General features: G+C 40.4%; 1 protein-coding gene and 1 non-coding gene across 6 annotated transcripts in view; one reads left to right on the top strand and one right to left on the bottom strand.

The window, feature by feature from the left end:
* Nucleotides 1-15738, top strand: part of agbl5 (AGBL carboxypeptidase 5) — a 167014-nt gene extending 151276 nt beyond the window's left edge. For all 5 annotated transcript variants that reach the window (XM_069886507.1, XM_069886501.1, XM_069886503.1 and 2 more), the window contains one exon: nt 15358-15738. In XM_069886507.1, the coding sequence (XP_069742608.1) occupies nt 15358-15714 (357 nt within the window). In that variant the 3' untranslated portion in view covers nt 15715-15738. The remainder of the gene's footprint in view (nt 1-15357) is intronic.
* A 9276-nt stretch (nt 15739-25014) lies between these two features.
* LOC138737803 (U6 spliceosomal RNA) lies at nt 25015-25121 on the bottom strand. Its single transcript, XR_011341245.1, has one exon. It is a non-coding gene; the product is annotated as a U6 spliceosomal RNA (small nuclear RNA).
* Between the last annotated feature and the right edge of the window lie 469 nt (nt 25122-25590).

Below are 25590 nucleotides of genomic sequence, written 5' to 3'. Positions count from 1 at the left end.
TACAATAAATACGAGGCTGCGTATGATACAATATAATTGGTTACACAGACTATACATTACACCGCAAAAGTTAAATAAATGGGACCCAACAGTATCTGATAGATGTTTTCGATGTAAAAAAGAAAGGGGAACAACAATTCATGCAATCTGGACATGTGAGAGAGTAGAAAAATTTTGGGATGATCTCAATCAGATATTAAATAAAATAACAGAAAACAATATACCAAAGAATCCAGAGATCTTTCTCCTAAGTAACATAAAAAATAAAGAATTTGGAATTGACTTGGAGGATGCACAAAAAAGATTTGTTAAGATAGCCCTAGCTGTAGCAAAAAAATGTATTATGTCAACCTGGAAATTGGAAGATAATTTGAAAATACAACAATGGTATATAGAAATGAATAAATGTATTCCATTAGAAAAAATAACATATAGTTTAAGAAATAATATTGAAATATTCGAACAAGTATGGGAGCCTTACATTAAATACAATAGCAAAAACCTACCGGGAACAAACATTACCTAAGTTGATGGAAGGAGAAGAAAAGAAAAGAATGGACTCAGTAGAATTTCTGGTGTATTTTTGTTGAATGACAACATTGTCTAACTGAATTAATGCAACCTAGATTGTATAACTAAAATGGATGAGAGGGGGGGGGATGGGGGGGTGGCTTGGGAGGAGGGAGGGGGGAGGGAGAAAAAGTCACTGTAAATGTGTGGAAAAGAAAAAGTGTATATCATGGCTATTGTGATTTATGGTGTGAAAAATAAAAAATTAAAAAAAAAAAAAAAAAAAAAAGAACTTACGCCGGCCTATCTGGAAGTGGACTGTCTTGTTCCCATACTTCCGGATCTCTGTTGCGTTGGCCGCATGGAGGGGAGATCCTCGAGGTCGGTTCCTGCACTTGATGGCCGTGGCCGGGATGACACTGATCTGGGCCCCAGTGTCGACGAGGAAGTGCCAGCCGCTGACTGAGTTCCGCAGGAAGAAGAGGCTGTGTCCTTGGCCAGCCGCCGCAGCCATTAACAGCGGCCAGCCTGCTCGTTTCCCTGGAACGAGCAGGGCTGACGACACTTCTGAGCCTTGGCTCCCCAGCACTGGTGGTAGAAGCAGAGGCCCGGAGCGGATGTCGTGCCCCTGGTTATGCTCTTTGTGGCCCCTGCAGGGGCCAGGTGTCCTACCGTAGCGCTAGGGGCAAGCTTGGTGTGGTCATGCCTGTGCCTCATGACCTGCTGGTCCATCCGGGAATCACTCCAGCTGTAGCACTTGGGTCTTCTGAGCAACTTTCCTTGGGTCGGTAAAGCTCTCTTGGACTAGTAATGGCTGGATGTCATCGGGCATATGGTTGAGGAAAATTTGCTCAAAGAGTGGGCAGTTGGTGTGATCACCCATGAGCGCGAGCATCTCGTCCATCAGCTCCACCGGGGACCTGTCCCCCAAAGCGTCGAGGTGCAGCATCCAAGCGGCATGCTGATGCCTGGATAGTCCGAGGGATCTGGTGAGCACTGGCTTGATGGTCCCGTATTTGTCTTTGGCGGGCGGGTGCTGAACGAGGTGCAGCACATGTTTGGCGGTGGCTTGTTCCAGGGCGGCAACCACATGGTAGAATTTGGTCCTGTTGGACGAAATCTGGCGGAGGTAAAACTGGGCCTCCGCGTGGCCGAACCAGCTCTCTGGCTCCTGAACCCAGAAGTCAGGCAGCTTGATGGCTATAGCACTGATCCCAGGTTTGCTCATGTTGGGTTCAAAGACGTTTGAACCAGTTGGGGTCACCAATTGTAGTGGCAGCTGCACTTCTACTGAAAGAACACACAACCAGATGAGTTGAGCTCAGTGTGCAGAAAACTTGTTTATTGCTGGCTGCCCGGCTGGACTTACACTCCCAGCCCGGACCTGGCTGAGAAATGCACTGGGGGGGCGGGGTGGGGGGGGCCGACGATGTCACTCGGGCGTCACATGGTCCCCCAGCGCAGGCTTCTGAGCCCGGTGCTGAGAAGAAGGGGAAACCCCCGACGGCACCATTTTGGCCGGCTGCCCCGCCGCATGGATTACAAGTGGGGCTGGTTCGCCTGCCTAGTGGCATGTCGCCACCCACTGTAATCATTCCTGAGGTGCAGTCTTCAGTTAATGCAGTCTGCAAATTTTGCATTGACAGATAAACTGCTACAAATCAATCACCACATCCTGAATTTTTAAAACATTTTTATTTTGCAAATCACCCTTTAACTAGGCTTTCAGCAACATACAATATTATTTAATTTCCTGATGAAGAGTGATCTGTTTAAGCTGGCAACTCAGAACTATTTTTACAATTTGTAGAAAGTTCAAATTTTAAAAAAAACTTTGGATGTTCATTTTTTGTTTTCCATTAGCTTGGTTTTTGACATAGTTACACCACTTTTATTGTTTAGAATGTTACTTGCAACAGAGGTAGTTCATTATTTTAAAAATACATATTTGACCTGCTTGTCATTTGAATATTTCCTCATATTTTTGAATTTCAAAATGAACTTTTTTAAAGCACATGATGTATACCTGATAAGTATATAAAGATAATTTGTGAAGTTGCTAACTTTTGGTCGAACAGTTAGTCATTCTGTAATATTGTGCACAGTTAATGTAATGTGATTGTGGAAATGGATGTACTGGAATTCATTGTCATTGTATTTACAATATACTTAAGTTAAAACATTCCAGTTTTTTGAATTATGCAGTTTAAGACATTTTTCAAATTTGCCATCTTTCCAAAATTGACCAGTTAATGTAACTTTATTTGTGCAAATAGCTTTTACCTGAATTATTGCTGGAAATTTATGCTCTGTTTCAAATGATTAATAACAATTAGTTATTAAATTAATAATGATTAGTTGTGGTAAAGAGACAGTAAACTTTATAACTGTTTGTAAAATGTAACATTATTTTTGATACAATGAAATTGTTCAATATCTGAGTGAAATTTATTAGTCTTTGATTGCTTTCCACCTGTTCACTTAATTGTGCATTCTTAAAAATGATGTTTATTTAAATTATAAGATTCAACACAATTTTTGGGATTATTAATATTTGTCTTTTTAGTGAAGACTCTTTTCTTCATTATGTGCCAGGAAATTAAGGCAACAGATTGTTGGCACTCTTTTTAACTCAGATTAGAATGTTACAACTTTCTCGAAAAATTTTAACATTTTGCATAACAATTCTAAATAAATCTCATTTTTATTAACTTTGCAAAATGAATGCTGCAAAACTAAATTGAGCAATGGCGATCAAAATCACAATTTTTAGTAATCTTTTCCCTCTCTATTCCTCACCATAAACTCTGCACTTTCTCTTAGGTAATAGGTCTTCATTTACATAGCGGTTAAAGAACATTTCCTGAAGTTCAATCAGTTGTTTTTGTATGAATAAAAGCCCAGCAAATAAACTCTTCTGCATCATGGTCACATTGTCCTCACATGTTCTGAAACAAATGTCAAAGGATTTTTATGGACTATACATTGGTAAAACCTTTTCTAATCAAATCTGCTAAAAGTTTACATTATCAACTTGACTTTGGTTGAATGTAATAAAAATGTGTTGCAGTATTTGGATCTTGCGTTTTGGATCTTGGGTTTTCAATTTCTAGACAAAGGATTGAATAAGAATACATTCAAAGATTTATCTAATTGCATCAATCAAATGCATTCTGGAGACTCTTGCAAATGGACATGTAAGATTGAAAGTCAAAACTTTCACATTTGTTGTTTGCAGAACTATAATTTAAAATGGGAAACATTTATTTTTCAGAATAAATCAGTGGAGGAACTAAATTTAATAGATATTTGAGAATAGATTTTTTAATATCAGCACAGTTGCAGGGTAGAATTAATTAATTTTGTTGAGTATAAATCTAGCATATTATCAGATTATTCTCCATTTTAATGGTATGTACAAAGTCTGACAAAAAACCTTCACCATATAGATGGAGGTTTAATATTGTTGTTAAAAAGAGTGGATTTTTGTGATGTTATAAGAAAATAAATTCAATATTATTGGATATAAATTCTAATTTAGGAGATAATAAATTTATTATATTGGAAGCACTCAAGGCTTATTTAAGGGGTCAAATAATATTATTCAATTAAAATGAAGAAATAATATATCAAAGATGAATCAGAATGAGATATAAGAGAATTGGAAAAAGTTGCAAAAGAAATCTTCTAAAGAAAAGAAGAGAATTAATTAAAAAACAATTTAATACTATTCAGGCATTTAGAACTGAAAAATTAATTCAAAAAAACAAAGCAGAAATATTATGAATTGGGAGAAAGAGCTCACAAAGTTTTAGCTTGGTAATTAAAAGCTGAACAGGTATCGAGAACAATTAATGCAATTTAAAAAAAACATTCTGGGATTATTACAGATAAACCACAAGAAATAAATGATTCTTTTAAGGAATTTTATTCTCAATTATATCAATCAGATCAATTCAAGATGAAAATAAGATTAATACGTTTTCATCTCAAATAGATTTACTTAGTTTGAATGCTCAGGAGGGAAAAGATTTGAATTCTCCTTTTATCGCAAAGCAAGTCATTGAGGTAATGAATTTATATAAAGTAGTAACTAGCCAGGGTGAAAATGCGTTTCCTATAGAGTTTTTAAAAAAATTTAAGGATATTTCGATACCTTCTTTTATGGAGGTTGTGGTGGCCTACAGCCATGGCGATCAAGCCAGTGCTCCGGGTGGCAAGTGCAACCAAAGGCCAGCAGCCCGCGCAGTGTCACTAGCCCAAACAAGTGAACTGGCAGGTGAACGGCAAGGGCAGCTTAAAGGCCAGCGACCCCAAAATGGCATTGGCCTTGCTGCACAGCCAACAGACAGAGAGCGCATGGGGAAGAAGAGCATTGTTACATTGTTATGCAAAAAAGTACCCACGAATGGGAAACCTACTTTTGTTATTCATGTTGTGATGTCAGCCAAAGTGGGCCACAGCGGGAACAGTTCAATATAAAAGTCGGGCCTGAGCCCTAATAAAACTCAGAGCTTAACCTGACCACATTACGTGTGTTTCTTCTTTTGAGTAACGGTTTGCGACAAGGTATTAAATCAAGCATTGAAAACACATTCTCTGCTGGATTCCTTTTCAACAGCAATTATTAGATAGATACAGATCTGTTGAAACCAGCTTCATATAGACCGATTTTATTATTAAATGATGATTATAAGATATTAGCTAAAGTGTTAGCAAATAGATTGATAAAATATTTACTGAAGTTAATACATATGGTTTAAACTGGATTTGTTAAAAATAGGAAATCTGCAGATAATGTGGCAAAATTGATAGTTTAATAAATTTAGTTCAAAAAATGGGTGACATGAATGTGACAGTGGCTTTAGTTGCAGAAAAAGCATTTGATAGATTAGAATGAGATTTTCTTTTTAAAGTTTTGTAAAAATTTAGGTTAGGGTCAATATTTATTGATAGGATTAAAATAATATTTAAGAACCCTACTGTGAAAATAATGACATATGGTCAAATCTCAACCACTTTTCGATTGACTAGATCAAGTAGATGAGGTTGTCCACTGTCACCAGCTTATTTGTTTTAGCAATTGAACCCTTTGTTGAATTAATAAGACAGGATTTAAAGATAAAAAGGTATTAAAGTGAATCAGGAAGAACACAAAATAAGTTTGTTTGTGGAAGATGCTTTGATTTATTTAACAGATCCATTAAACTCATTGCGACAAACTTAAATTTAGATTAAAAGAATATGGAGTATAATTGGGGGGAAAACTGCCTTTAGTAGAGGGGGCTTATGTAAAATGTAAGGAATGAATTGATTTTAAATGGCCAAATGTTGGAATAAAATAATTGGGTATTTGCGTGGAAGTGGAATTTTAAAATTATTAAATTATTCTCCCCAAAGGCTTGGCCTCCACAAGCATCTGTAGGAACAAAATAACCAGATTCACCACCCCAAAAGAAGATTTGGAAAGACTTAGTACATTGCCAATTACTTTAATAGGTAGAGTAAATTGTGTTAGGGTAAATGTTTTTCCTAGAATACAAATATATTTTTCAATCAATTCCTCAAAAATTCTTTAAAGAATTAAATGCATGTGTTAGGAAATTTTTATGGAAAGGAAAGATAGCAAGAGTTTCTTGAATGAATTAATGTGGAATTACAATGCAGGGGGTTTGCAGCTCCCTAATTTTATGAGTTATAAAGAAGCCGAGTTGCATTTTATTAATGTAATACATGATTTAAATAAAATTCCATCTTGGGTGTATATAGAACTTAGTAAAATAGGGGAACCAAGTTCACATTATTTTATTTATAAATGGAATTTAAGGTTGTTAACAATGAATAGAGAAACTCCTACATTGAAACATTGAATTGAACAGGTTGATAAAGAAATTAGGGGAGGAGGTTTATTGTCTGGAAAAACACCATTATTCCAGAATCAAGTGATTCAATTTTCCATGGGAAATACATTTTTAAAGATTTGGCAGTGTCAAGGAATCAACAAGATATAAGATGTTTTTGAAGCAGGGAAATTGATTTCTTTTAATAGAATGGTTAGAATGGATAATTTATTGGAACAAATAATTGGAAATAAGTTCCCACATGATCCAGCGTTATTGTTATAGAGTGATGTTAAGGGTGTTGTACCTAAGTTGAAATTGAATATGCATCAAAAGAAGTTTGTTCAAATTGCCTTAACAATAGCAAGGAAATGTATTGCCATAACCTGGAAGTCTGATGCAGTTTTGAGTATAGAAAGATGGCATGCTGAAGTTTGGAGTTGTATATCACTTAAGAAAATTAATTATAATTTAAGAGACAAATACATTTTGGAAGGTATGAAGCCCATATTTACAAAATATGAGTATAAATATTTAAATGAAGCACTGACCTTCCCTTTCTCCTTAAGGACTCAGTATACTATAAGAAATTTTAAATAGGCATCCCTGTTGAGGGTCTCTTGTCCCCTTCTTACCTTTATTTTCTTTAGTAGGGAGATAGAGGGGGAAGGGGTGGTACATGGGTTTTTTCTTTCTTTTTTTCTTATGCCAAATGTATTTGTATTGATTTGTATTATTTTTAATCATCCATATTTTTTGTGGTTCTAAATTTATAATTAAAAATTTAAATTAAGATATTCCTTGGGAAAATCATATTTACTTAAAAGTATTATTATTGGCAGATAATTGTAAGAATAGTGTGGAAACTATGAATATGAAGAAAACTGAGAACACTTGAAGTTCATTTGAAAATGAATTTAATTTTTTTGTATTATTGCAGTGATCTCTTTTCTGAAATGTAATTGATTGACTATTTTGATTCAATAAGAATCATAATTATTCTGATAGTTCAGCTTGATTGGGTTCTTTGTTGGCTGGCGGCTCTGTGAACCAGTATTTCTGACTTATGTGCATTGCATGGTAGAAATCTGGAAAAAGTGAAAGTCAGCTGCCTAGCTGATGTTCCTCAATGCTATTGTTCTGCACCAAGTCTGATTGACTTGAGGGCATCCATTCCTTTTGCTTTATGCTAGTTGTGGATAGTAGATGAAGTGGTGCCCATTCAACTGAATGGGATGTCTGAGCTGATTGACAAGGTATGTGCAGATAAGGTGTTTTTTTTTACTTAACAGCTTTCTCTCACAAACAAATTTTGAAGGTTTTTTATTTAAATTATATTTTCTGATTTAATAATTTGAATCTACTTCTGTTTTTGTCTCTGATCATTCAAACTAATTAAAGCAGTTAATATGGTATTAAAAAGCCCTTAATCAGGGCATTCTGGGGGTAAGATTTCAGGATTGGGCACTTTAGGCTGGACTGCCAATCATGGACTCTCCACTTTGAGGTATGGCAGAGACAGAGAGGACACCGGGGCCTGCAAGATTGCAAGAAATGATTTGAGGATTGATAAAGAGCTGAGTCATGTTGCAGAAGCAAGGTGTTTGCTGAGCAACTTGGACAGGTTTGAAGATTGGAGAAAGAAGTGGCAGATGTTTAGGGAAATGCATGGCCATGCGCTTTGGTCGAAGGAATATTTTCTAAATGGGGAAAGAATTCAAAAAAGTGAAAGTCCAAAGGGACTTGGAAGTCCTAGTGTAGGAGTCCCTGAAGGTTAACTTGCAAGTTGAGTTGGTAGTTAAAAAAAAAAAGGAAATGCAATGTTAGCATTTATTTCAAGAGGACTAAAAACACAGAAATGCTAAGAAAAACAGTGCCTTGCAGCATCCATAGGAGGTTAAAATGTATAACTGACATTTCAGGCCTGAGCCCTTTCTCAAGGTATGTAAAAGTAAGGATGTAATGCTGAGGCTTTCCAAGGCATTAGCCAGACCACATTTGGAGTTTCATAAGCAGTTTTGGGCCCCATACGTTGGAAGGATGCACTGGCTTGCAGAGGGTCCAGAGGAAGTTTATGAAATTGGACCCAGGGATGAGAGGGTTAACATGAGGAGTGTTTGATGGTTCTTAGCCTGTGCTCACTGGATATTCATCTCATTGAAACCTTCTGAATATTGAAAGGGCAAGATAGAGTAAACAGTGGCAGGACAGTTCACAGAAGTGAGAGAGTCTACAACTAGAAGACATAGCCTTAGAAAAGAAGAATTTCCCTTTAAAACCGAGATGAGGAAAAATCTAGAAGAGGGTGGTGAATCTGGATTTTGTTCCTACAGATGCTTGTGGAGGCCAAGCCTTTGGATTTATTGAAAGTGAGGTATGATAAATTCTTGATTAGTAATGGTGATCAAAGGTTATTATTTAAATGGCAAGTGATTGCAGCACGTTGCCGTACAGAAGGACTAGAGCGTGCTTGTGCATGAATTGCAAAAGGTTGGTTTACAGGTGCAGCAGGCTATCAAGAAAGCAAAGGGAATGCTGGCCTTCATTGCTAGAGGGATTGAATTTAAGAGCAGGGAAGTTATGCTGCAACTGCACAAGGTACTGGTGAGGCTGCATCTGGAGTACTGAGTGCAGTTCTGGTCTCTTTACATGAGGAAGGATGTACTGGTTTTGGAGGAAAGCTCAAGACATTAATTCCAGAGATGATAGAGTTAGCCTATGAGGAGAGATTGAGTCGTCTGGGGCTGTACTTGCTTGTATTTAGAAGAATGAGAGGGGATCTTATAGAAATGTATAAAATTATAAAAGGTATAGATAAGATAGAATTAGGTAAGTTGTTTCCATTGGTGGGGGACACCAGAACTAGAGGTCACAGCCTCAAGATCCAGGGTAGTAGATTTAGGATGAGAACGAACTGCTTTTTCCAGAGGGTGGTGAATCTGAAATTTGTTGCTCATTGAAGCAGTGAAGGTGACCTCAGTGAATTTATTTAAGTCAAGGTTAAATAGATTCTTGCAAAGTAGGGGAATTAAGGGGTATGGGGAAAAGGCAGGTAGGTGATGATCATCAAATCAGCCATGATCATATTGGATGGCCTACTCTTGCTCCTATTTCTTATTAGGAGAAGGCTGGAGAATGGAGTTCAGAGGGAAAATACATCAGTAGTTAACCTGTCTGAACCTCTTTAGGAATTGGTATTGGATCTCTTCAGGACATTGCCACATATGTAGGAAACAAAAGATGATATTCAGAAACCAGTCATCACCACTCAGGAGCATCCAAACACCCTAATTCTTTAAATTGTGGCACTACTCCATGAAATGGCCCCAAGTCTTATAAAAATTCACCTTTACATCTTTAACATTATATCTGATTTTTTAAATAAACTTAAGAAGGACATGACCTCCAGTAACCGTGGAGTGCTGTCTTTCCATTTCAACAAGATTTCCCGTTGAGCTATCAATGAGGTAAAAGCCAAAATTTGCCTCTGAAATGGCATCAATAGTACTTCCTCTTCTTGAGAACAACCAAATGGAGCAAATTAAGGGGCCTGGTTCTAGTTTGACCTTAAAATGACTGATAAAGTTTGAAAATAATTTTTCCAAAAATATTCTAAACTAGATCAAGCCCAAAACAATTAAGCCTCAAAAATTTTACATTCATCACTTAATGGATCATTATCAGAATAAAAGCAAGATACTTTAACTTTAGGCACCACTTTGAATTGTAACAAACAGAAGGAGGACTCATTCATCAAATTTAGAAAAAATATCCCAGTCCTCATCTGGAAGTGACAAATCCCAGTCATTCAACCAATCACTCTCGATCTTAACTAGTCCATCAAATTATCATAAATAATTGATATTGAGCCTCTATGAGAAAATTGAAAATCAATAAGTAATTCAAGAATACTTGTTTATGAAATGTGTGGAAAATCAGAGAGCTTGGACTAAACAAAATGTCTGACTTGTAGATATTTGAAAAAATGACTATTGGGTAATTTAAATTTGTTTTATTTCTAACATTAAAACCATTTAATTATAAATTATTGACTGCAGTGTATAGCTTTAGACTTCAGATTTGGATGTTTATTTAAAAATATAAAATTGTTTATGGTGATACAGATGAACATTGAAGAATCTGGATGAAAACTTAACTCTATACAACCATTTATGTTTTACTTTGATACTTGGCAATCAAAAGTTGTCAACACGGCAATTGAATCCTACCTATTCAAGCAGTAAAAATGCACTGGAAATCATGTACTAGAAAGATCAGATGGAGAGCAATAAAAATATACTCGCTTAACATTTATTAAAATATGTGACTTGCTAAAGAGCTTTCTTACAGCAATGTTAATAAAGTCTGTGAGAAGAAGCCCAATTCTCCTTCAAGATTAATCCAGCTGTCAATCTCACATTCCAGGGATCAACCTCATTGAGAGTTTCCTACAGCATGACAATCTCTTTTAGTTGCTCCTAACTTTTTCTAGTTTTCCAGTTCCCATGTTTTGATTTTTTTTCCTTGTTTTTTATTCATAATACCTTCTTTTCACATACGTTCATTATGACTGCTCATGGAACAAAAGAAGAAGAAGCCATTACCTCTGTCCTTACAATGATGGAATATATTAAAGACCTGAGGAAAGATGACAAAGAATGTAAAAATGATGGAAAAGAGATTAAAAATACTCTTGCTCTAGTCACCAAAAATTTTGAAGAGCTATGGTCTTCTTTTGTAATGCATGATACCAAAGTTAAGGAACTAGGAAAGTCAGTTGGATGTTGATACTAAGATATCGTCTATGATTTTGGCCTGTAGGTTAGAAAATTAGATACTCCTTATTATCTCTGAAGATCAAACTGACTTTATTAAGGGTTGTTTCACAATTTAATATCCTTCACCTGTTAAATATCTTATTTAAATCTACTGTTACTCCTTCTGAATGTATTATTTCATTGGATGCTGATAAATCATTTGACAGAGTAGAATGGGATTACTTATTTAATGTGTTAGAGAAATTTAACTATGGTCCTAAATGTATTAATTGTATTAAATTAATATTGAACCACAGTCAATAACTCACAAGATGGGAGCTATGCAACTAACATAGGCTTTTATTAGCAAGAACATGGCAATGTTCGCCATCTATGAGGCTAGTCCCAATTTGAGTTGAGAGCAGGGAACAGGAACACTTGAATGCAAGCAAAGTAGCTATTTCCCCCTAGTCAGCCTATAGCACTGGTCCTCCATACCAGCTAGCAGTGAACAACTACAAGCAACAACATTCTACATGCAAGCATGCAATAACAAGGATCACAACACTCACCCCCCCTTTTTTAAAAACATAAGCCAGCCATGACAGACTGGTCAAATAATGGACTAAAGGCTAAATTAAGAGTACACAAGTAGTATTAGTAGTTACAATTACAGGTTGAGTCTGTCCAGCAGTTTGATGTGACATCTGGTCCATCTCAGCTCCTATGGTGGTGAGATGGAGACTCTTGTCGTGGTGATACACGAGTTGGAGAAGGTCAGTGTCATAGGGGATGGTGGAAATGATGGCATCATGGGTGGATGTTCAGCACCATCATCTGTCGGAGTATGGTTAGATACTTGTAGAAGAAAATGGGTGTGGCAGGGTGAAGGGCCCCTCAGTGGAGTCGACAATTGTTCATCCCCATGGCCATGAGAGTTAGGTGGTTGGGGACCATGTGGTACTTGTGAGGGTGGGCTAGGTGTTTGAGGTAGAAGTGGTGACTCGGACAACCCAGCTGGTGCAAGGTATCGGACAGACATGATGTCCTCCCTCCCGTCTGGAAAAATGACAAAGGTATGAAGGAATTGAACTCATTCAACTAATGGATCTGATCTGTGGGGTCTGACATGATGCTTGAGCCCAGCACAGTTCCAAGGGTTGTGAGCCAGCTAGGCATAGTCTTTCCAGTAGTCAATTTCCTTGGGAAGGAAAACATACATTCGTGAGGTGTCACATTGGTGGCTGTGCTAAGGAGGGAGCAGATGGAATATAGCACAGTTGGGAGAAGTTCCTGCAAGCAGGAAACAGGTAGATGTTTAGTTTTGAGAGCAAGGAGTATGGCCTTCCAGATTGTGGAGTTTTCTTTCTCTACTTATCTGTTACCTTGTGGGTTGTAGCTAGTGGTACGACTGCTGGCAATGCCTCTGGCCAGTAGGTACTGGTGGAGTTTGTCACTCATGAAGGAGGATCTCCTGTCGCTGTGTATGTATTCTGGATAACCGAAGAGGGAGAAGAAGTGATCACTGTAGCGGAGGATGTGTCTTTTCAGGGAATTGCTAAAGGGAAGAGGGGGAATTTGTCAATAATGGTGGGGATGTATATATTGATGTTGGTGGAAGGTAGGGGCCCTTTGAAGTTGATACTGAGATGTTCAAAGGGATGGGTGGATTTGATAAGGTTGGTGCATGGTAGTTGGTAAAACTGGTTTGCAATCTGTGCAGATTAGGCAATTATGAGTGACCGCGCAAACCTCATCAACAGAGTGGGGGGAGGGGGTTGTGTGATTTCCCGAAGTGGTAGAGTCTTGTTACCCCAGGGTGGATTGGGTAATGTTTGGAGTTGAGTGAAATTTACAGAGGCACAAGTATCTCTTGATAGGGTGTCAGAGGGTTCATTGAGTTTGCCCAGGTGATACAGAATGTTGTAGTTGAATGTGGATAGTTCCAATCTCCAGTGGAGTGTTTTGTCATTTTTAATTTTGTTATGAGCCTGGTTGTTGAACCTGAAGGCCACAGATCATTGGTCAGTGACTGGGGTGAATCGTCTACCTGCTAGATAATGCCATCAGTGTCTAATAGCTCAGTCAATTGCCTGAGCCTCTTTCTCAACTGAGGAGTATCATATTTAAGGGCCTTGAAGGTTGCGGGAGAAGTAGGCAACGGGTCTACCTGCTTGATTAATGTAGCAGCCAGGATAAAATCTGAGGCACCGCTTTCCACTTGGAATGGCTTAGATTCGTTGATAGCATGCATGGAGGCTCTGGCAATGTCTAGGTTGATATTAGTGAAAGCAGCAAGAGCTTGTTCTGAGGGGGAAAGAGGACATTTTGATTAGAGGTTGGGCTTTGTTGGTGTAGCAAGGAACCCACTGGGCAGAGTAAGAGAAAAATCCTAGACATCTTTTAAGGATTTTGAGTTGTAGGGACCAGTGGTTCCATGAGAGAGTGCATTCAGTCAGGATCTGGGCTGATCACACCATTTTTGACCACATAGCCCAGGATGGTCAATTTAGTTGCATGGAAAATGTAATTTTGTTCATTGTGAGGTTTAGGTTCTGGGCAACTTTGAGAAATTTGTCAAGAATAGTGTCGTGGTCCTGTAAGTTGTGACCGCATACTGTGACATTAAGTAGGGATAGGGGGCAGTTAGGTTATTGTCATCCACCATGCAGTCCATTTCTCTCTGGAATACAGACACTATGTTAGTGACCCCAAAAGGGACATGGAGAAATTGGTAGAATCTACCATCAGCTTCGAAAGCCGTATAAATACGGACACTTTCAAGAATGGGCAGCTGGTGATAGGCAGATTTCAGGTCTATGGTGGAGAAAACCGTGTAGTGGGCTATTTTGTTCACCATGTAACTTATTCTTGGTAAGTGAATAAGCATCCAATTAAGTGAGTTAGTTTATAATTTGGCATCATCGATTCTTTGTCCCATGTTTTACTACTATGACTTGAGCACGCAAGGGTCTGGTGCTGGGTTTGATACCACCTTCCTGCAGTAGTCATTGTACTTCTGATTTGAGGAATGACCTGTTGGCAGCAAAGTAGTGCTGGGTCTTGTTTGCTATGGGTCTGCAGTTGGGTGAGGGATTGGTGAATAGACGCAATGGGGACACTCTGAGCATCGAGAGGTTGCAGGAGGGTTGTCCAACTACCAGAGATGGGTGGAGTCCATTGTAAGCTAGGGTTACACTTTCATGCAGGCTCTGGAAATCCCGCTGTAAGAGCACATAGGCACAGAGATTGGGTAGGGGGAGATCTTTATATTCAGTGCCCTTGATCGACAGGTTGGCAAAATGTACCTCTGCAGTGTGGGAGCTAGAGACTAGGCAAATTTTGCGGTGAGTGTTTCAGCCACAAGGGTGGATAAAACTCTCGGAGCTTCCACTGTCGAACAGGCAGTTCATAGGGTGTCCAATTACTTCTATACTTAGCATGGATCAGGTTAAATCATGGCTACTTGCCTGATTTAGCTCCAGCCAGGCCAGCATTGTCAGTGTTGCATTATCCTGCTCTTCAGGTTGCTCATCTCCAGGGAGCGCTGTTCAGCTAGATTCGTACAAAGGATTGTGAGCCGGTGGGGGGGGGGGGGGGGGGTAGATTTTGAGCTAAGCAGGCAGAAGGGATTGATGGCTGTTTCCACTCTTCCCCAGAGATTACAGCAGTTTTGGCGGTCCTTTTAGAGAGCCCTCTGTAGGCCTTTCCGTAGTGACCCTTCTTGGCGCATTTAACACACACAGATTGGGAGCTTCTTGAATTCCTTCATATTGAATCTCCCTCAAGAATTAGAATGAAATATGATAGGGAAGAATTATAATTTTAAACTGAATCATTAAAAAATTTATATCAGTTCTTTATGATTTATGTTGACGAGAGGTAATTTCTTGGACAAGACAAAGAAGCAACATTTTCAACAATTATTTTCTGATGCTACATGAGATTTTATTTTGAAATTGGTAAATTTATCTTCTCTATATGCCTGGCACTCATTATTACTATTTAAAGTAGTATATCGAGCTTACTTTCCCAAAGTTCAATTGGTTAAATTTTCCACCAATTCTCCATCACATAACTGCACCAGGTGGATTGATGAAGGTTTACTGCTTTCAGCCTAGTACAAAGAAAATAATTTCTGAATGAGAAGCAATAAAATAATTCCTTTCAAAGTAATCCCTGAAGATTTTTCCTTTTGTCCTTCCTCGTTTGCATTTTTGTCACTATTTCACTTTCTCTGACTGTTGCAGGTTAACATTGGTTGGATCGAAGGCTGCCAGTCACCAAGGTCATGGCTTGCACAGTGGATGACTGGTGTAACATCATGTTTCCTACCAGCAGGGGTAATAGGAGGATGCAGGGGACCATCATGGTGGATGGCCAAACAAGAGGCTGCTGCTGCTGCAGTCAAGGGGCACAGAAGTGCAATGGCCTCAAAGATCCAGAGAACCATGTTCAATCCTGACCTATGTGCCAGTTTGGATGTGTTCCCCCCCCCCCCCCCCCCCCACACACAGAGATTGCATGACTCTTCCCCACCCCACTCTGTTTTACCCAAAAAGTCAAAGGGACTCCGACTGACAGCTTGTTTGGTTAATGGAAATTAGCCCTAGTCTGGTGGGTGGTGGGTGGAGGAGGAGAATTGAGGTGAGGGGAGGGAAGGGAGGTGGGAAGAATGGAGGTAGATGGGAAATAGATGAGGAGGGCCGGGGGAGGGGGATGGTGAGGGATAGGGTAAGGGAGTGATGATCCAAAAGAACTAAAATCAGGTGCCTATTGTGCTCAATATCTATCTAAATAGGCAAGCTGACTGCAAGAAGACAGATGACCTTGGCTTAACATTTATATTACAGTATTCAAAGCACCTCATATCAGTGGTTGGGAAACTATTGAAAAGAATACTTGCTTAGGATTTATGCAATTTTAGAAAGTCGTGGTCAGATTTGGGACATTGTAATGGGCAGGTTAGTGATTTGATTGAATTTTTTGAGGGGGTGACATATGTTGATGAGGGGAGAGTAGTGGATGTTGTCTACATGGGCTTAAGTAAAGTGTTTAACAAGGTCTCATGGTAGGCTGACTGGGAAGGTGCAGGTGCTATGAATCCATGATAAGCTGAGAGTTCGGTTACAAAATTGACAGAGTCAGGCTGTTGTTTATGCTGAAGGCAAGTGACCAGTTTTGGGATCCACATTTGTGAAGTAACTTGTATGAAAAAGTTGATGAGTGGGTGAGTTTGCAGCTGATACAAAAATTGGTGGAGTTGTGCAGTGTAGAGGAAGATCAAATAATACAACAGGATATGGATCATTTATGGATATGAACAGAGAAATGGCAGAAGAATTTAATCCAAATAAGTATGAGGTGTTGCACTTTGGGAGGTCAAATACAAGGGGAATGGGTACAGTTAGTTGTTGGGTTCTTAAAAGTATGGATATGCAGAGGGATTTGTGGGTCAAGGGTGATAGTGGCAATGCAAGTAGATCGGGTGATAAAGAGGCATATGGTATGCGTAGCTTCATTGAGTGGAGCATTGTGTATGAAAGTATGGAGGTCATGTTGAGCGATATGTATATACATCTTTGATTCAGACTTCAGACATACTTGGAAATCCACATGCATTTCTGCATACCATATTACAGGAAGGACACCAAGACTTTGGAAAAGGTACAGAAGAGGTTGAGAGTGTATGTATTTGTAGGGCGAATAAAAGCTCTTACGACTGGAGGGAGAACAAATGGTTTTATTAGCTTATTACTAAGGGTAGAGTCTCACAGAAGTCTTCGGAAAGGTTCTGGGTTTAGGTGGGAAACCAACCAGAGTTATATGTGAGCAGATGGGGGCGGAGCCAGTCATCAGCACCACATACCACCTGTGAATCCCAGTTCACTGCAGTGTTATGGAGAGAGATTGGACAAACTTTGGTTGTTTTCTCTAGAGTGCAGGAGACTGAGGGGAGATTGAATAGAGATTTATAAAATCAAGAGAGGCATTAGTAGGCTGGACAGACAGAATCAGGGCAAAGGTGTCACACACGAGAGGATGTATTTAAGGCGAGGGGAAGAAGTTTAAGGGAGATGAGCGGGCCAAATATTTTACATAGAGAATGGCAGGTGCCTGGAATGGGCTGTCAGGTGAGGTGGTGGAAGCAAACAGGAATGTAAGAAACACCATTTACAATAGCAGATGTTAAATTATCACTTGCCAAAACAGAAATGGAGATAATAAATATAAAAGAATGGATAGATATTCACAGAGGTAATGCAAGCAAAATAAAAGGTGCAAATTGTGCAAACAGACCTTTTGGTGGTCCTGGAATATTTTATGGTTAGAGATGGGTGGGTTTAAAAACTTAGTAGCTGTTGGATCAAAATTGTTCTTGCACCTAGAAGTTCTAGACTTGATACTTCTGTACCTTCTGTTTGAAAGTAGCTGTATGTTGGATTTTGAATCTTCTACCAATTGCTTGTCTGAACCAGGGTTAATAACATCTCATTGTACCCGGAGAAGGGCTTGAAATTGGATGGGAAGTGTGAGGTATTATGGTCTATGTAGAATCCAGTGTCAAAGCAGACCTCATTCCTAATTCGAGCTGATTAAAATTTGAAGGCTGGAATCGAAGTGCTGAATATCTACAATTAATTTTTCATGGTTGAGCTGGGAAAATATTTTTTTTTTGTCATCATCTTCCCACCCCATGATCTGTCTCTGAAACAGATTATCTAAGGACCTCATCCAGCTCTAGACTCAAGGGTTGTTGAGGGAGCTGGAGCAGGGCGGCTTCTTGGACTGAACAGTTGGCACTGAAAAGAGATTGGAAGTGTTCTGACCATCGATTGAGGATGGAGATCTTGTTGCTGAGGAGGACTTCGCCGTCTGAGCTGCGCAGAGGGCTTTGGACTTGGGGTGAGGGGCCGTACACCACCTTTAGTGTCTTATAAAAACCCCTGAAGTCGCCAATGTCGACGCTAAGCTGGGTTCGTTTGGTGAGGCTAGTCCACCACTCATTTTGGATCTCCCGGAGTTTGCACTGAAGATGGCTGCATGTGAGACGGAAGGCTCATTTTTTCTCTGGCCAGGAAGCCTTTGCAAGGTGAGCCTGGAGGGCAGATCGCTTCTTTGCCAGCAGCTCCTGGATTTCCTGGTTGTTTTCGTCAAACCAGTCCTTGGTTTTCCTGGAGGAGAAGCCCAGTACCTCTTCAGTGGATTGCAGTATGGCCGTTTTCATCTGATCCCAGAGGGTTTCAGGAGACGTGTTCGTGAGGCAGTTTGCATCCTCAAGCTTTGCTTGGAGGTTTGCCTGGAAGTTTCCTCTCACTACGTCTGACTGCAAGTTTCCAACATTGAACTTTTGATTGAAGTGAAGGTTGAGCTTGCAGTGAACAAGCCGGTGGTCAGTATGGCATTCCGCTCTGGGCATGACCCTGGTGTGGAGCACATCTCGTTTGTCTCTTCATCGCACCAGAACGTAGTCCAGGAGGTGCCAGTGTTTGGATCGGGGATGCATCCAGGTAGTCTTCAGGCTGTCTCTCTGCTGGAAAAGGGTGTTAGTAATGACAAGCCGCTGTTCTGCGCAGAGTTCCAACAGGAGGCGCCCGTTGTCATTGCACTTGCCGACACCATGCTTGCCAAGGATTCCTGGCCAGGTTTCTGAGTCTTTGACGACGCGAGCGTTGAAGTTGCCAAGGATGACAACCTTGTCGGCTGTAGGGGTGCGTTGGATGAGATTGCGCAGATCAGTGTGGAACTTGTCCTTTTCTGCTGGTTCCGCCTGAAGGTTTGGAGCATAGACACTGATGAGAGTGATGCGTCGCTTGTTTTGAAGGGAGGAGTCGCATGGACATGATCCAGTCAGAGTGGCCTGTCGGGATGTTTTCGAGTTTGGAGGCAATGGAGTTCTTGACCATGAAGCCAACACCAGATAGGTGTCGTTCAGCCTGAGGCTTGCCAGACCAATAGAGTGTGTAGGCCGCGCCATGTTCTTGGAGGCTGCCTACATCTGCAAGGTGGACTTCGCTGAGAGCGGCTATGTCGATGTCGAGTCTGAGGAGTTCATGTGCGATGTGGGCAGACTGACATTCAGGTCGGTGGCTGTCAGCCTTGTCTAGCATGGTTCTGATGTTCCAGCATGCTAGCTTGAGTTTGTGTGCATCTTTTGAGGGGGAGGACGTGGACAAGTCATTGGGCCTGCGCAAAGAAGCTTTTAGGTGGAGTGCAGTGTGCACAGTATTGGCCCCACCCTTTACACCCATGCTTCGTGTGCCATGGCCAAAATGTTTGGCCTGGAAGTCAGCCTGAAGAAAACTGAGGTCCTCCATCAGCCAGCTCCCCACCATGACTACCAGTCCACCTTGCAGATGTAGGCAGCCTCCAAGAACACGGCGCGGGCTACACACTCTGCTGGTCTGGCAAGCCTCAGGCTGAATGACACCTATCTGGTGTTGGCTTCATGGTTAAGAACTCCATTGCCTCCAAACTCGAAAACCTTCTGACAGGCCACTCTGACTGGATCATGTCCATGTGACTCCCCCCTTCAAAACATCTCCATCAGGCACACAGAACTCGAAACGGTCAACCAGTTTACCTACCTCGGCTGCACCATTTCATCTGATGCAAGGATTGACAAAGAGATAGACAACAGACTCGCCAAGGCAAATAGCGCCTTTGGAAGACTACACAAAAGAGTCTGGAAAAACAACCACCTGAAGAAACACACAAAGATCAGTGTGTACAGAGCCGTTGTCATACCCACGCTCTTGTTCGGCTCCGAATCATGGGTCCTCTACTGGTATCACTTGCAGCTCCTAGAACGCTTCCATCAGCGCTGTCTCCGCTCCATCCTCAACATTCATTGGAATGACTTCTTCACCAATATCGAAGTACTCGAGCTGGCAGAGTCCGCAAGCATCGAATCCATGCTGCTGAAGACCCAACTGCGCTGGGTGGGTCATGTCTCCAGAATGGAGGACCATGACGTTCCCAAGATCGTGTTATATGGTGAGCTCTCCACTGGCCACCGAGACAGAGGTGCACCAAAGAAGAGGTACAAGGAGTGCTTAAAGAAATCTCTTGGTGCCTGCCACTTTGACCACCGGCAATGGGTTGATCTCGCCTCCAACTGTGCATCTTGGCATCTCACAGTTCGGCGGGCAACAACCTCCTTTAAAGAAGACCGCAGAGCCCACATCACTGACAAAAGACAAAGGAGGAAAAACCCAACACCCAACCACAACCAACCAATTTTCTCTTGCAACCGCTGCAACTGTGCCTCCCTGTCCCCATCGGACTTGTCAGTCACCAACGAGCCTGCAGCAGACGTGGACATACCCCTCCATAAATCTTCATCCACGAAGCCAAGCCAAAGAATGTGATACCCTTGTCAGAGACATCTTTGCTCTCTGATACTCTGGTTCAACTTCTATCTTTACCATTGTCCATTCCCTTCTCATGACATCTTACTCATGAACTGGGCTTTTCTAGGTTGGAGAAAGTACATGTAGATTGGATGGATCACTGCTTTGCTGGACTCCTTTCTCCATTTCATCCCACAGAGACCTCTTTATCTTTGATCTCTTTGATTCAACAAAGACAAATGAAGGATTTCCTTCTGACATGGCACATTATAATCCATTGGATTTTGAAATGAATTCAATCAACCCATTCAGTTTGCAATAGAACTATAGTTCTTATGAAAGGTCATCAATATGAAAGGATTATTTTTCTCTCCCCACAGTGGCTGCCTGACCTGCTGAGTAGTTCCAGTTTTTGCATTTTGTTTGCTTAAGAACCCATTCAACTGGCATAAGCTCCAATTAATCTTGGATTTGACTAATTTTTTGATGAATCAGAGCAAAAGGCATCTAGATAGAGCTTTTTAAAAGCAAATTAACCAAAGTTTCATATATATATATATATATTACTGTCATGTCACTCGTCTGAGTGCTACTGATACCATGTAACCCAGTACTACCTGTTGCATGGTTGGGTGGTCAGCAACTAAACTGGCTCCTCCACCAGGCTTGCCTGGTGCAGAGGGTGGCTAGACACCCTGAAGGATAAAAATAAGAGGGGCAGACGAACCATCTTGTAGGGTCAATGGCCATCTAGCAAACACATTCTGTGAAGCACGAAAGAGCATCTCTTGCATCAAAGCTTGGTCTGGCCATTCACTGCAGCAGAACATACCCCAGCCATTTTGGACCTCACCATGCCGCTGGCTCCAGAAGGGGAGGTCGAGAGGGAGGGTCTGGACCTGTTCAAACTCTACTCACCTAAATCCTATATATTTATATATGTGTATGTGGTTGAAGTTGTAATAATGTGAATAATGATTTGTGAGCTCTGACATATGGTTCAGTGATTTTAATGACAATTAATTGGTGAAAGAAGTGTAACATACTAAAATTGAACATGCACTATAGATTAATGGCATGATGGGGGTGTAAATGTGTTTGATCTCTTTGTCATTTCAAAGACAACAATCAGTTCTTGCTAAAATTGATTCCCTGCAACATCTCCTGGCTGTTGGTGAGCATCAAGCTGGCAGAGAACATTTATGTTTGACCTGACCTACCTTTTTTTACTTCTGTAATAGTACTTCTGAAGTTATGTATCTGAGCAGCTTGTCATCAGACATCCTTAGAAAGAAGAAGCATGAATCAAGGGAAGAGAAGACCAGGTCCTTATGACTAATTTCATCCATCACACCAAGAGGCTGGTAAATCCTTTCCAAAAGTGAATCCTGGTTGATCAGATTTCATACAGGCCAAGGACAATCCATAACTATCCATGATATATATAATTGATAAAACATGCACCATATTTCATATATTCCCACTAAATTCAATGTCTATCAACCCCCCCATCAAATGCTTCTTGGCATTCAACAAACAAATTTCATACTTTCTTGCTGTGTGCAAATTGGCTGCATCATTTCCCACATTCCAACAGCAACCACTATCAAAACAATTTCATTAGCTGTTGGGAGCACTTTGTCAGGTTATATTTTTCGCAGAAGTAAAATTTGTTTATACAATGTGAATCAGGATGTCAAGGATGTGATGTTTCTTTTATTGTAATAAAGAAACCTGTTTTTATCCTCTGCAGTGGAAGTGGTGGGGGGGGGGGGGGGGGGGGGTGGGAACCAAGTTTATACTGTTTGAAGTTTTATCTTCATATATATACATTTGTGATATTGTATTTTCAGTTATGTTTCCTTTTTTTCATTGTACTATATTTATTATAAAAACCAATAAAAAAGATTGAATATAAATAAAAAACTTGGGTTCTTTTAAAACAACTGTACTTTATTAGCCATGTGAAGGCATCCATCTTGAATCCAAATAAGCTGCAACAAACTAGTCTCCAACTCGCTCTCATGGTCACTAGTAGTCTATCACTCCATCCCCTTTCCTTGATATGTTTAATCTAACAAAATAACACACAAATACAGTATTCATTTCAATTTAATCTTCAACACAAACTTTTTAGTGTGCAGTTCTTTTGTTTCCTCTGTTGCTGTGCAGGCAGAATCTTCTGCATTTGTCTGTTCTTGCTGTGTCTCTTGTGTTTTCAGCAGGCTCTTTCTATTCCTTCTCACTATTTGACTGTTCTGAAAGTGTAGGATCTTGGAACAGTAGCTATTTTGTCCCAAGTATTAGAATCACTGAGCCTCACTATATCATGTTGTGCCAGTGGCCCTAAGCTTCTCACTGACTTGTCATAGCTTGCTTTTTGTCTCCCTTGTAGAGGCATTTGTTTTCATTCAACATCTTCAAAATGTCTGTTCTTGTTTGGGCCTGCAGAGTAGGGAAGTGTAGTGATTAGTCTTCGTACTATCAGAAGCTCAGCAGGTGGCATGCAATGTTCAAGTGGTGAAGCTAAACAAGGATCTGAATCACTGTCTAATACTTTCTTGAGCAAATGAACTCCTTTCTCTGCTATACCATTTGAATGTGGATGCAGAGTCACAGAGTCAACTTGAAGTTACATGTTGAAAATCATACTCTTCTGTGAAGTTCTGGAATTTTCTACAGCTGTAATATGGTCCATTATCACTGTAGACAATTTGAGGAGTTCCAGGTCTTGCAAAGATCTATTTCATACATTTGTTAACACAAGCAGCAGACATAATAAGAAGCAGCTTAATCTCTGGATAGTTCGATAGATAATCAATAACCAGCAAGGAAGTATTTCCATCCATATACAACAGATCAGTCCCAACTTTCTGCCATGATTCTGCAGGTAAGTCGGTTATTATCATGGATTCGTTTGTCTGCTTTGCTTGATGTTTCAAACCAGTCTCACAGCTTAAAACCATTCTGTTGATGTCAGCATTTATCCCTGGCTAATAAACAGCAGTTTTGGCTCTCCTCTTGCAATTTTCCATTCCAAGGTGCCCCTCGTGCACCATTTTCAGCATCTCTTGCCACAGTGATTCTGCTCTGTCTGAGTAGAAGCCCATTAACAACACACAGCTCTGATGTTGTTGTATGGCTGATATTCACCTCTAAGCCATGTTTAGATTCTTGATGACCTTCTGTAGGACTGTGACCTTTTCTCTTTCAGTTGCAATCTGCTTGGATTCCATGTAAGATATGGGAAGAGATTCAGTGATCAGAATGACATGGAGATTCACATCTGTCTCTGTGGAACTCTCATTGTGTGCTTCACTCTGCACTGTTGCCCTGGATAACTCATCAGCTAAACACAATAAGCTTCCCTTGTTTATACACCAGTTCAAAGCCATAATGTTGTAGCTTCATCTTAAATCTTTGGATTTGTTGTGACATTTCACAGAGATTTTTCTTGATTATGGCTATTAGTAGCTTGTGGTCTGTCTCTGCCATGAATGTTGGTAGACCATGACACAACTGTGGAATTTCTCATCCATAGACCAGATCTAGACACTTTTTCTCGATTTGTGCATATAGACATTCAGATGTTGTCATCGTCCTTGATGTGTGTGCTTCTGGCCTCCAATCGTCTCCCACAGTTTGAGGTAGTACAGCACCTATCCCATCTTTTGAGTATCATAGATATTTTTGACCTTCTGGATGCATCAAAGAATGTCAAAAGCACAGTTTCTGTGGTAAGAATGGTCTTCAATTGTCCCCATTCTTCCTCGTGATTGTCTGTCCTCTAGAATTCACATTTGTCCTGTACAGCTTCCCTAGGTACATTGTTTGGAAGACCGGTTTAGTATGAATTTACCAATGAAATTTATCATTCCCAGCAATCTCAATATTCCATTTTTGTCAGTGGGTCTGGACATCTCTAAAATTGATTTCACCTTGCTCTTGTCTGGTTCCATGTCTGCCTCTGACAGTTTATCTCCCAGAAAGGTGATTTCCTTCACACCAAATTGCCATTTTTCTCTGTTTAAGTTCAATCCATAATTCTGGATATGTTGTAGCATTTTGATGAGCTTCTCATTGTGTTGTTCTTTGTGGATCCCTATAGAATCATGTCATCCATGTACACACATACTCCATTCATGTCTTCTATGATGTGCTCCATTCTGTGGAACACTTTAGAAGCTGAGGTAATTCCAAAAGGCATCCTCAGATGAGAGTATCAGTCAAATGGTATATTAAACGTACAGTATTTTGTGCTATCTTCATGCAGTTTTATTTGCCAGAAGCCCTGGTAAGCATCCAATTTAGTGATAACTGTGGCAGCTGTCATATCAGAGCAGGGGATGGCAAATGGAAAATGGGAGTACTCATAAATAATGTGGAAGTCGACATTGTGGACTGTGGAGGGCAGGGGTCCTTTGCAATCAACACTCAGGTGTTCAAAGGGGCAGGTAGCCTTTATCAATTGCGCTCTGTCTGGCTAGTGTAAGTGTGGTTTGCATTCTGCGCAGATGTGGCAGCTTTTGGTCCTTGACCTGATCTTTTTTTAAAAACAATATGGAATGCTTCACGAATTTGTGCATTATCCTTGCGCAGGGACCATGCTAATCTTCTCTGTATCATTCCAATTTTAGTATATGTGCTGCCAAAGTGAGCACGACCTGATCCCTTCAATGGAGTATGGCAGGTTGCAGGCTCTGACTAAGTGGAAGAACCTGGTAACTTTGGGGTGGCAGAGATCATTGTGAAGGGCTTGTAAGCAGTTAATCTGTGTGGTGGCACAAGTCCCACGAGATAGGGCATCAGAACACTCTGAGTTTCCTGGGCTGGTGCAGGATATCATAATTGTAGGTGGACAGTTCAATTCTCCACCTCAATATTGTGTCATTCTTGATTTTACCCCACTGAAGATTATTGAACAGGAATACAACATTGTCAGTTAGCAGCGTGGATCATTTACCAGTCAGTTAGTGTCTCCACTGCCTCAACAATGGCTTGGGCCAGAGGAGTGTCGAAATTCGGGGCCCTGGAGGGTAAGGAAAGAAAAAGGAATGTCTGGCTACCTGGTTAAGGGTAGAAGCCAGAGTTTAGTCTGATACATTTTGCTTTCCACCTGGAACGGGATGG

The sequence above is a fragment of the Narcine bancroftii genome, chromosome 6 (assembly GCF_036971445.1).
Source record: "Narcine bancroftii isolate sNarBan1 chromosome 6, sNarBan1.hap1, whole genome shotgun sequence".
Classification (NCBI taxonomy): domain Eukaryota; kingdom Metazoa; phylum Chordata; class Chondrichthyes; order Torpediniformes; family Narcinidae; genus Narcine; species Narcine bancroftii.
The sequence above is the reverse complement of the archived record's forward strand: the minus strand, read 5'-3'. Positions and strand labels throughout refer to the sequence as shown.